Here is a 13483-nt window from a genome sequence, read left to right on the forward strand (position 1 = left end):
TCTATTCCAAATAAAAAACAATGACCCGAAGCTAACTTATCTCATTGTTTTACTATTCCAAAAGTGCTAATTGATTTGCCCCCAAGAGAGGCCCTTATTTATTGTAGGAATTTCTTCATTTTCTACCTCTCCGAAATGATTTATCATTCCGAAAGAGGATTATATTTATACAAAAAATGCAGCATTTATATTATTACATATGCTGTTATTTTATTAGGGAAACACAGAAGTACCTATAATTCAAGCCACCGTGCATAATTTAATTAGGCAATTAAGTTGCATTAATTAAATGTAGGCAAGCAGTAAGAAAGGTCTCAATAGAAAATCGCTTGCTGATAGCTTAGAGGTCATTCAAGCACCTCAAACAAGCATAGGCTTAGAGGAAAAGCACCTGAAGAGTTGGTTCTCAGCATAACATTCAACCATCATAAACTACTGGCAACGCAAAGCATTCCAAAAACCAATCCAACGTCTCTCTACATCAACCACGATACAAAGAGTATAAAGCTAGATAGACTGCATAAACGGCTAAGGAATTCCACAGAACGTCAGATTGTCTAGACTACATTTCATTATGCTACATGGTAAAGGGTTGACTCAATGAGCGCACACTTGCATAAATTTGAATACAAGGATACCATCTTTTTTATCTGACTTGGGATGTGAATCTTAACCGAGCAGAAATATTTAATAAATCCCAGGTACGACCCTGTAACGCACCTTGTCGCAGTACATCTTCCAGTACTTTCCGTACCTGTCACAAGTTGAACATTGCATCAACATTTACAACAGGTCAAGAATAAAAATAAGAAACACAAGTAAGCTCATCTACAGGATTCAGAAATGTTTAACCATATTCAAAGACAGATGGAAGTAGGAATTTCAGGGTAGGTAGGGTAAACCACACTGACAGGGTCAACGAAGTTCACGAGGGAAGAATGGCATAAAGCCTTGCAATACATGAAACCACAGATGATTAATCCTAAGTCTTTATCATAAAGAAACCATATTAAATTCCAACAATAGGTGGATGTGAATTCTACACTAGAATACTTGTAGAGAAAAAGATGAAAAAATTGCAATCATTTCAATAAATTGCTATCTCGAAAAATTGAATATCCATATGATGTATATTGATGTTATCATCTAGCCCATAACAACATGATGTAATTGTCCATTTATGCAAATCTACTATATGGTTACCGGCTCGGCTATGCCCTGGGGGCAGGACTTAATTGTCCATGGCTCTATTGATGGTATATTCATCCAGTACCTGAACAACTTCATTTCTAATATGACCCAAATCCCTGAAGTTCCAGTTCATTAAACTCTCACTTTTTACAAAGTAGCAATCAAAAGAGAAATTTTCTTTTCAACAATAACATATAAAATAGTAAAGGACAAACCTTCCAATAAGTCAGCTGATCAATGTGTACAATTGTTTAATATGTTAACTTCATTAATTTATTCATCATATTTTTATCATGTGCCTAGATGGGAAAAAAAATATGGAAACAACATCAAAGAATATTTTTTATAACTTACTTAGATGAACATCGATCATCATCCCTTTTCGCTCGATCCAAGAGGAGAATAATGAGAAATATCACATAGAAATAAGGTAGGAACTGCAGTAGTAGAATAAAATATCAGATCAAACTCATAGGCAAAGAATGCTACCAGACAATAGAATATATCCAACAAACACTTGCATGGTTAAAAAGTGCTGGTACACTCCAGAAGAATGCAGCTAATATCTCGGGCACATAGTGAAAGTGACGAGATACACCCCACCTGCCCATAATCTAATAATTAATAATTGCATTCAAAGTTTACTTTGCAACCAACTTAAACTTTCATAACATAAAGAGTTTGACCATCTTTGATCCAAAAGATGAAGTTACATGGAAAATACAATTTCAAATCATCTTATTTTACATGTTGCCTATATAAGGACTGACCATCCAGAAATCAGGAGAAGACTAGTTTTCGTCTCCCCTTGCTCAGTCTTATAGGAAGCAACTATCTGTTGGAATCAATATGTTCAAAGCTTCAAAAGCATATTCAAAAATAAAACAAAAATTCACATAAGAGACTATGGTGTGTAAACAGCCCGAAACCTTTGATGGAGCTTTCCCCCAAATCAAACACTTCCCGTTGGTTCTGCGAAAGACTTGCCTTTGTCTGTCGCAGTCATAGTTAACATAGATGCAAAGAAGTCCAGATATAAGTATGAGAACCGCAAGCTGCAGAGATAATCAAACATTAAGATGCTACAAAAAATGTTGCATACTTGCTGGCAAAAGAAAGTTATAAAAAGAGGAATAAGATTTACATTTAACAAGATCATTCATGGGAGAAATTTGAATATATAAAATATACCTGGGTACCAAGATGAACAGGATGATTAACAAGGTACATCCCTGGAGAGGTATAGATTGAGGGAACCCATACCAAGCATCCCCAACAGATGTAGAATCCAGCTGATAGAAAAGTGCAACAGTTAAACTTGCATCAGAAACTTAAAATGATTTATGCTTCAAACTCAAACTAAAACTGTAGAGATTAGATTGTAATTATTAGAAAAATGTTGCTGATGTTTAATTAGAAATATTTTCTATCAGAATGGGGTAAGAAGAGTAAGTATTGAGCTGACAAACTTCATAAGTTCATATGGTATGTTTATTGGTCAATAATAGGTTATAAATTCAAAGCTAAAAGTTAGGTATCTGTCCTGATCCTAATTATTGATCACTATGCACAAGCATACATAAAACAGATATTATAGAAAAAAAAAAGTTTCAAAGAACGAATTATTGAATTATATACCAACCCCTATCGTGTGCAATATCCATAGTGCTCCAGTACCCAGCTTCCCACCAGAAGAATTTAGTGATATAGACAAGCATCAACACAGTATTCACCAGCATAGAATCAGATACTCCACCATTCATTTCATACTGCAGGTAAAAAATTATTTGAGAATCAAAACTAAATTGAACAAACCACTGATAAACAGTGATCATGCGTGCTGAGTTCATTGTTGGTAGAGAATATATTAAATGTTTCCTTGCATGTGTATTTATCCTTTTTGTCTTGTCTTTTGATCCAGATATCAGCATCATAGGTGAATTAACTAGAAAACTCTACATGTTTTGCTTCAAATAATCTCTCAACTGTACAACCTTCAGTCATTTTTGTCTTTCTCATGTTTTTTTAAGGTCCACTTGGGGAATCCATCCTTTGACATAAGGCATTACATCCAGGTGCCTAATTGCTTGAGATAACAAGTCGATGGCAATAAATAGCTACTCCCCAAATGATCATTTCTTCTTTATTGGTTACTACAGTCAGTCATATGGAGCATGGTTCGCATGAGAGCAACGCCCAACTATAAAGGCGCGCCTTTAAACACTGCATTTGGAAAGATTCAGGTAACTGTAACTCTCCTGTAAGCTAAAAGTTCTTTTAACAAACTGGACGTGAAGCTGAGGCATTGATGGGCAAAACTAAGATCAATTGGCCTTTTAACCCTAAGTAATACCTACAGGAACCCATAGCATTTTTAAAAAAAAAAAGTGTAGGCTGACATCTGAAGGATTTGCAATTTAAACTAAGAAAATTAGAAAAATTTCTCACTATCACCCAGCTTAAAACCAGGGATACAGACATCTGTAAAGTCAGCATCTTCTTCCTCAATTAATTTCCTTATTGTTCCAGATGCTGTTTGACATATTAGTGCTTTCCTCATATGCTATATTTATCAACAGCTCAAAGAACAGATGTAAAGATAAAATTGACCTGTTTGATGCAATATGTGACGGCAAGAACAGCCCAGGACATCATACCAAATCGGCAGTTTGTAAAAACCTTGATGTCAAAGTTTTTGCCGATACGAGGATACAGTTCCATGCCCTGCACAAGAAAAAAAAATTGTCCACAAACTGTATAAAATTGCAGCTACATTGATAGGAAAAATTAGGCTGAGAAGCATTGCCAAGTAATTCATTTGTTCATTATAGAAGGATATTAATACATGAGATACAACTTGCACAATAACAACACACAGCTAGAAAAAACTAGCATGGAGAAAGGCACAAACCAAATGGTTGAGCAAAAGGAAGTCCAACAATATCAACAAGAGGTAAGATCCTCATGTGGTTTTAATGGCAATTATTTAAAAGCAAAGAATAACCTATTCCACCTAAGGTTTCCTCTGCCAGGACCTCATATCAGTGAATATACTTCTCCATGCAAGAAAATTGAACAAGCAGTGTGAGGCAAGTGTTTATTGTATAGCCAGAAATCAAACTTTACTGATAAAAAGAGGAGAATTTCAATTATGTCAAGATGCTCTTTTCCCAACAACTTAACATGAATGGAGCTTTAGAGATTGAAAAGTTCATGGAACTGCAGAACTAGCTTGAAAAGCTTAAATAGAGACCAGGCAGGAAAGTAGTCCAATGCGCCATATTCAAATTGACTTGTGACAGCCCAATTCATTGGGCATTCCTTATAATGAAAGCTAGAATGTGGTTGCCGAAATCAAAGACATCATATTCTAAGCCATTTTTAAAGAGTTTTTACATGTATGTGATATTATATAAGATCCCATCATCATAGTAAAAATAATCCTATTGTTGCAACAGAAGTACATGCATGTGTATTATAGTGGGCAGTGAGACCAAGGATGTGAGAGATTTTTTTTTCCATGACAGTGAATATATGGCAACATTGAATATTGGTGGCAAGTGTTTTAGATTTCTAAATAAATCATTTCATAAGATTTCACATAATGGAAAAAATACTTGAAGGTTTTTTGTGATTCAGTTGGTTCCACAAGTAAATATGGTTAGAAAACATCCTCTGAACTCTTAAGTCAACAAATCTTGGATCACGAACAAACACATACAGAGTAGGCAATGAAACATTTGAAAATAAAATACTAATGAAGTCACAAATAAGGTTATTCATTTGTACCAAACATAAATATTTAACTAATTTTTTTCTAAGGAAATTGCATTTTCCAGTGCAATTTGATCTCATGGTACTCCTTTTACGACTAAGACCCTCAACACCAAAACATGTTATAGCACAATCTTCCATGGAAATATCTAGAGCATTAACTACTAGTCTTGGGTAGTTCTGCTCCCTGGTGTTGGCTAATGATTGAGACTTAACTATTCAGCAAAACAAATCACAGAGTGATTTTCCTGTTTAAGGCTGTGATCAAGAGCATATATTACTTTCTATGCTAAAAAAGAAAATGAATGAGGCTACATTGAATTTATGACATTTGACTTTAGCAAATAGACGTGCCTTTTTAATGTTTGTTGAGGATAAACATGCACAGTTAAGAAGCAAAAGGGAATCAATTGGTTAAAGATACAACCAGAAGAAAGTAAGACTGCTACATATTCTACAAAGTAAACTTTAACATACACAAATATAGTTTAATCTATATGCAGATTGGAGAAATCTCATGTAACCATTAGTACAGAGAATGGAAATGCAAGAATAGAGTGCACCCATGCAAACATAATTTTAATATGTAAAAATAGTGATACATCTGTGCACAAGTAGCAGATAAAATCCTTCACTATCAAATATAGCTAATACAAGTTTAAGCATTGGCACATAACCTGCCATGATTAGGTAACAGTGATTAAAAAATAAATCAACAAATCCATTGTAATATGTTCATTTGTTTTTTTTTTTTTTGAAATATTTGCAAGGCCCTTGCATACTCCATAGTATCTCAAATTATCAATCAGATGCATTTATCTGATTATTTTATGTGCAATCAATCCAGAAAAAAACAATGACACAACAACTCTGCAAATGATGTCTGGTTAAGAAAGCTCACCCAATAAAAATCAATTATGAAGTTCCCTAATGAACCAGAATCCGAAGAAGATGGTGCCAAATGACCCTTTGGAGAAAAACATCTCAAATTAGGAACAAAGGATAGTAATAACCATAGGAAAAGCTAGATTGAAATTTACAGAAGCTCACTTTCAAGTATAACAAAATGCAGAACACTAAGCTTCCCACAATAAGTGCTGAATAAATTTCTCCCAGGTGATCATACACGACTGCTGGGTTGAAGATTCCAAACCTTCAAAGATAATTCAAGAAGCACTGGTCATAGTTAAAAGTTAGAAGTATGTTAAAATAAAGATAAATACACATGAATTGCCAACCGACGTCAAAAAATGTGCATACATGTAGAGGAAAATAAGAGATGCAACTAGGTGTCTAAAAACCACTCATCTAACTCCCTGCAGAGAAACAAAATCCTATGTATGCACAACAATACGAAAAAGTATGAAATTAAACCATTTAATTACATACTTGAGGTATGAGCTAAACATAGGAGATTAACAAATTTAGCAATAACAATGGTAATCATCATGGCGACTTATCATTAATACTATCAATTTTCTAGGAAGAGATGTGGAAACTTACAGGAACATGTAACCACAACCAAATATGTAAATGTGGTGTTTCAGCACGTTGAATATGTTGCATACGTAACTCATCATCATCGTTAAGTCATATTAGTTCCACTTATTCAAGGTCGGTTGTCTTGATCTTAACCATCCATTAAGCTCTATGCAAGTTATATCATTGGCAATATTCAAATCTATAAAATCATTTTAATTACATTAACAAAGATTTCCTTTTTCCCTCTACCCCTTACATCTTTGACTCTAATCAATCCAAATACTTGAGAGTTTATGCACTTTACTAACAATATTCAGTCATTGTCTGCATGACTTTATGGCCCTGTATATGCTTTGTAAACCTTGATCACAAGATAGAACTTTACCAATGTGCTATTAAATTTGGAAAAAGTGGCATACTTGTAGCCTTTTAAGTGATATGCTAGTATATAAAATAAATAAGACTGCCATTACCTTCAAAATTTACAACAAATAGCAATCAGACCAATCTCCATAGCTTGTGTTTTCCAAAACAGAAATTGGAAAAGATAAATTTCAAGTTGAAGATAAAAAAAAAAAAATTGGAGAAAAGAACATAGAGATGTGAAGATAATCAGGTACTTAGTGAATCATACAGATTTAGCACTATATATTTTCAAAACACTCACCACCAAAGGCCGAGGTAAGTTACTAATGTTACAGCATAAGCTAGTAAGCCATTTTCCTGTAATCAAAAGAAAGAAAGAACTTATGTTAACAATGACTTCATATTGTTCAAAATGTATAGTCTCCTTAAGAGAAGGAAAAATAGACCTTGGGATCTCTAAGCTGCTAGACTGAAGTATTTGCATTGAGAAATTCTATAAATGAGGTGTCCTTTTACCACACGATCATTATATTACAACATCCTATCTATTATTCCATAAGTTGAAATTAAAAATTCCTTATCTGCTAACAAAATCAATCTGACATTGATGTAAATGTAATTTCAAATCTACTAGCTATTTGTTTTTTTAAGAATACTTATCACAAGTAGATAAATTAACAAGAAAGAAATCAAAAACTTATACAATGATATATGGTCTTGAATGACTGTGACCAAATAGTTTATTAGACTATACATTTCTTGATACCTAACAAACAACACATGTAATTCAAGGTCATGTACACTCTTCATCATCATTATTATCACCACCAAGTCATGTAAGTCCTAACTATTTTGAGACCAGATTGCATGAATCTTATTCCATGATTGGAATCTACGTGAGGTTATATTAACAGAATCATTGGATCTCTTAGATCACTTTTTAATTACGTTAACTAGAGTTCCTTTTGGACCATAAGACCATCACAACATATTTTCTTTCATTCTACAATCTATTAGAATTACAGCTAGTTGCTCATGCAGGGTAGACTCATATCCATCTTAGCACTCATCTCTACTATATTAACTTTTTTGACATGTCATTTTCTAACTACTCAATACTCTAATCCAATACATATATATAATATGGTGAAATTTTCTTTTAAAAATTCAGGTGAAGACAATGATCATAAATGATTCCAAATAATTTTTAAGCAATAGAGTGCAGAATACCCACATCAGTACATAATTCAAAAGGTCATTTATAACCTTTCAGAGGATCACTTTATACTAACAGTAATTGCGCATAAACAGGGGCCTCAACCGAATGGAGCAGGAAGTATTTATAAGATCAAGCATTGCTTTAATTTTATAAATATTCTTTAAACAAAAAGGGATGTGAACGGCATTTCTGAGGTGTTATGTCAGTAATTAACACAAACCTTGTAGACAGGTATATTTCCATTAGGAGAGATTGGACCTTCAACCCTCTTCCCAGGAAGTGCAAGCTGGAGTATGGCTTCAAAAGCACCAAAACAAGCAATTATCTTCCAAGCAATGAGGGAAGGTGCAGGCCAGATATTTTTGAGACCCTGCAGTCCATGTTTCCTAAAATATTCAAAGGTTTGCAGGACAGATCCATCAGCATGAACCATCGTATACCATCTGCGTCAAAGAACAGTGACATGAGCAATATGATCATTGCATCCAGAAAGTAATTAGATCCTCAACTCATTATTAAGAAAATAGCCTAAAGATATAAATAAAGAAGAGGATAACTGTACAAGGGAAAAAAGTATGGTTATCCATTAATGGATCGAACAAAAACACATGCTGTTTGAGAAACTTTGGCATCCGAGTATAATGAATTTTTACAAGTTTACCACTAAGGAAACATTAAAAAGGATCCAGATGGGCATGAGGTGACATATTTAGCTAACTCCTTTCCAAATTAACCAAGAAGCTAATAACTATAAATATAAAGTGATACCTCCAAAGAATTGAAGCATGAGCTTGATAAGGAATTAAAATTCTTAGTTGGAGACGAAATAGATAAACCAAAACTATGTGGCGGAGCCACGTTCATGGCTACCCGGGTAACCAACGACGGCGAAAAGGAAAATTACAGTGGAAGAAAGGGCAAAATTGAGAAAAATGGGCGGCCAGCCCGGCGCGGTGACGTCGGCGTCGGTGGCTAGCCAGGGGCGACGACGTCGACGTCATCAGCTAGCCCGGAGCGAAGACGTTGACAACGTCGGCGTCGGCGCTTGTGGCCCACACCCTGAGATCAGCCCGGGTAGATCACCTGGGCTGGCTCCGCCATTTAATGAGCATACGGTATGCTGAAAAGACGCCCATAGTCTGACAATTTGCAATCACCTAAACAAATCAGAGAGAAAGGGCAGGGAAAATGAAGAGCGAAGAGATCTTACAGCAGGATGACGAAGGGAGGGGCAAGCGTGAGGAGCGAGACTATGGAAGTGTAAGTGACGATAGGTGAATGCACTGTCTTCGTTTCCCCCATCTCCGTCGTCCTCCTCTCTGCCGATGCTGGTGTCGAACTCGCTTCACTGCTGAGATTTTTTTATTAGAACGACGCAGCGCAGACGAGATCCATTCACTCTGTTCCCATCTTCGGAGAAATTGACCCTTTCCGATGATTCACCTCATACTTTTTCCTATTCACAAGAATGCCACTACCGTCATGTACTTACATCGTCGTCTATATCATTGTGACGATGAGTTTATATCCATGTTATAGACATGGCATTTCGGTGTTACAAGAAAAACACGGAATTGGCGACGAAAGGGCTACCCGCAGGTAAAACAGAAAAATAACAGAAAGTCGTTCGCACGGAACGGGTTCGAAGGAACAGAAAGTTGTCTGTAGGAATAAGCCATTTCGTAACGGCTTCAAAACAACAGAAACTTGTTTGCCAGCATGGAGAAGCAAAGCCATTCCGCGCCCACTAACGCTTTACATGTGAATACTTGTACAATTCATTTTAAAGTTTATTACTAAATATAATTAAAACAATAGATAATTTATACTTCAAAAAAGAAGTATACGGAATATCAATAATAAATCAAAGGTCCAATCACTTATTTTTAGATAATTTATTTTTTTCTTTAAAGGGTTTAACTAAATGGTTTTTGTAAATTTCTCTCCCATCCCTCTGACGCAGCCCCTTTTTTTTTCAATTTTATCTTCTGTATAAATAACCTTTATACTCCTAACTTTTTTACTTATAATTTTTTTAAAATTTTATTCATGTTTATTTAGTTTTATTTTTTTAATCAATTTTATTTATTAAATTTTTTATTTTATACTGGTATTTTTTTAATTTTTTTTAATTTTTATTTAGTTTTATTTTTTTAATCAATTTTATTTATTATTTTTTTATTAATTTTTTTTTATTTTTTATATAATTTTTAATTTAGTCAGAATCTCTCTATTTCTTTAAATTAATTTCCTAATTCGACATTTTAATTATTCTCATCTAATCCTTAATACATGTCAAAACCCCTCCTCCCTTAAAATTACTCCTCTCCAACTCTCAACAACACATGTCAAAATCTCTGACTCTCTTTAAATTATTCACCCTTCAACTCTTGACATATATCAGAACATCTCCTCCTTTTAAATTATCCACCATCTAACTCTTGACACGTGTCAAAACTTTCTTTTTAAATTATCTCCCTTTCAACCCATGACATATGTCAAAACATCTCTTCCATTTAAATTGATTAAAATTTCTATTTTTATATATTTTATGTATTTTTTATTATTACATAATATATATATATATATATATATATATAATTTTTATTTTCATCCCTATTTTTATATTTTTAAATTTTTTATAAATAATAATTCATAAAATCTACAACTAAATAATAAACAAAAATTACAAACATATAATAAAAAACAAATTATTCAAAAATAATAAAACTATAAAAAAAAATTGATAAAAAAACTGATTAAAAAAATAAACCCAATAAAAAAAAGAAACAAAACTTTAAAAAAATGGACAAGAAAATAAGGAAAGGATATAAAGATAAAAAATAAATAGGACGGGAAGATGAAAGTGTAAGAGAGGTGGGAAATGCGGCTCTAAATGTTTTTCTATCTCTTCCTATAATTTATCCTTTTTCAATTTAGCAAAAATCTAACAATTTTTTTTCTTCACAATTTTAAAAGAGCTTATCTAATTTAGAAATGTGAAGAAAGAAAATAAAATTTAAATATGGTTAAAAGGAATTTTAAATAAATAGATAGATCCTCTAATAGATTTTAAAATATAAGTTTTGATAAAAGCATTGAAACCGAAATAAAAAAAATATGTAATAAATATTTAAATCGTAAAAAATAATATCACTTTGCCAAATAATACAGCATTAGGAAATGGTTCAGGTGGCCCACCCACCTTCACCGCCATTTAATAAACAAATACCGTCAGTAAGCACCAGTAAACCAGGCAGTGGGCCCCGGTATCTTCATCGTCTTTTGACTTCTGCTATCGTACCTTCTCAAGCACGACCCGCAGTTTAGTGCGAGCTACGCAACTGACCCATATTCGATTCCGGTGGGACCCGTTATATTTCTTCGGGTATGGATTAGGAAGACGTAGACTTCAATCCCCGGATTTCAAAACGCTCTTCAATCCAACCCAATTAATTACGAGCCCGCTACACGACAAAGACTGCCACTTGATACGCACCGGCCGCTTGCTCAATTTTTTTTCGGTTTTTTCTTCAACGAAGAAAATATTTTACAAAAAACAAAACCTCTCTCCTCGTCGAAAGGCAGCGGAAGAGAGCCCACGAATCGAACAACATGGGAAAGGGGATCGAGGAGACGGCCGAGGCCTGCACTGAGACGGCGTCACATTGCGGCGGCTCCAGAGATCGGGATGCAGGCGGAGGGAGTGTGGCGGTGCTCTCCTTCGTACGTGACGATGAGCATCGAGGGGTCATCCGGCGCACGCTCGACGTGCTTCCTCGCAGGGCAGCCACGCAGGGTGCTGCACTTGTAGTAACCCCTGCGGTTTGAAGAGAGTAAGATCGATCCGTGCCAGTTTGATCGGGATTAGACGGAGCGGAGCTGGGAAAGGAGTTACCTTGGATATGGGGATCCCTTGATGGGCTTCTGCCCGTATTTGCGCCACGAGTACTCGTCGCCGGCTGGGATATTCGCCGCCTTCAAATCAGCCGCAGGCACGCGGATCGTGTGTTTAACACGCAGTTTCCTGCTTAATCGAGGATTAATTCGTTAGGGGCTAACTGATGTATAAATTGGCACAGGATTGGATTTCGAGATGGCTCTATTCACCTTCGCTTGGAGCAGTGGCAACGAGCACCGGGAACAGCGTATTTTCCAGCTACTTGCTCCGATTGGGTCTGGTCGTGCTCGTGGCACCTCCGCTTATTCGTGGATGAGATAGGCGGCTTCCCAGCCGATGCAGCAGAGAGAGGGTGGAGGAGAGAGGACGGTCCGAGCGTACAGTTCGACACGCTGCCGTCACCTGTGACGGACGACACGAACGACGACGTGGCGGACGGCATCGGTGTCGACATGCTGAAGCACTCCCTAGCCGAGGCGGTGACCGGCTTCGTGAAGTCTAACGTCAACGACTGCGGCGGAGGCAGGAGCGAGAGCGGGTGGTTTGGGGGCTTGACGCTGAGCGGGATCGGAGCAAGAGCAATCGTCTTCGTGGCTGCGGGTGGAGACGGTTCCGGCAGAGGAGGCTGCGGCGGCGCAGTGGGGCCTCGGCGGAAGCGAGCGTGGCCAGTGCGGTTGAGGATGGAGATGACCTTTTTGAATTTGGAGACGGCGTGACCAGCGATCTCGTGGCAGTCGAGCGGTTGCTGCTGCTGCTGCTGGAGCGAAAGTTGCTGGATCAGATGCTCCATGGAGCGGATGCCGGCGGAGGCTGCTTCCTGGATGGCGATCTGGTTGTCTATCTTGGAATATCTCATCAGATCGACGGCCATCGAGCGCCGGCCGAACGAATCTCTAACAAACGAGCAACACGAGAAAGACGGAAGAAGGGAATGGCGGAGCAAGGAAGATGGAATGTTTTATAAAGAGGACGACTAAGATTCGAGTCAAAGGCAGCCTTACATCCAACGGCTGATACCGCTCACTTTCTCCTCGTGATTGTATTCAATTTTGGATATCGCTTTTTCTTCTTCTTCTTTCTGCCAACACGCACCCGACTCTTACCATTTCTTCTATTTGCTAGACAAGTTGTCGCCGTATGCAGGACCCATTGTGCAACAAGGAGAAGATATTGAGTTGAGTTTTGAGGCTATTGGTCCACAAATTAGGTGGACAACAAGTGGGGGTGGACTTCCTCGTCCTGCGTGTTTAATTAAAAATAAAATAAAATAACGAAGAATATCTATAAAGAAATCAAGGAAAAAAATGATCCACGTATTCATCGCTTACCCATCTTCCACCTCCGACGTCGACCGTTGAGTGAAATCATTGGCCTGACAGCTGTTCCTTTTTCTCAAGATCACATGTTTGAAAATTATCTCAGTCGTAGTAGACTTTTATCTTTAATTTTGGCTGCTGCTGGTCTTGTAATCTTATTCAATATTTTATTAGAAGTCTATCCGTTGTAATTTACTATTATATTTAATTTAATGCGTTTATTAAGATTTAAAT

General features: G+C 36.4%; 2 protein-coding genes across 2 annotated transcripts; both read right to left on the reverse strand.

Annotated features, from left to right (window-relative positions):
• Positions 1-433: 433 nt before the first annotated feature.
• On the reverse strand, positions 434-9433 carry LOC122029360 (7-dehydrocholesterol reductase-like). The gene is made up of 13 exons (XM_042588309.1): positions 9243-9433; positions 8253-8475; positions 7115-7170; positions 6016-6118; positions 5867-5932; positions 3802-3915; positions 2834-2960; positions 2383-2483; positions 2121-2246; positions 1962-2026; positions 1713-1794; positions 1546-1628; positions 434-754 (listed from the first exon to the last, which is right to left on the reverse strand). The coding sequence occupies exons 1-13, from the start codon at positions 9332-9334 to the stop codon at positions 688-690; spliced, it is 1305 nt and encodes a 434-aa protein (XP_042444243.1). The 5' UTR covers positions 9335-9433; the 3' UTR covers positions 434-687.
• Positions 9434-11421: 1988 nt separating this feature from the next.
• LOC122030112 (WRKY transcription factor WRKY51-like) lies at positions 11422-13073 on the reverse strand. The gene is made up of 3 exons (XM_042589267.1): positions 12143-13073; positions 11931-12059; positions 11422-11852 (listed from the first exon to the last, which is right to left on the reverse strand). The coding sequence occupies exons 1-3, from the start codon at positions 12802-12804 to the stop codon at positions 11696-11698; spliced, it is 948 nt and encodes a 315-aa protein (XP_042445201.1). The 5' UTR covers positions 12805-13073; the 3' UTR covers positions 11422-11695.
• Positions 13074-13483: the final 410 nt, after the last annotated feature.

The sequence above is a fragment of the Zingiber officinale genome, chromosome 10B (genome assembly GCF_018446385.1).
Source record: "Zingiber officinale cultivar Zhangliang chromosome 10B, Zo_v1.1, whole genome shotgun sequence".
In the NCBI taxonomy this organism is placed as follows: Eukaryota; Viridiplantae; Streptophyta; class Magnoliopsida; order Zingiberales; family Zingiberaceae; genus Zingiber; species Zingiber officinale.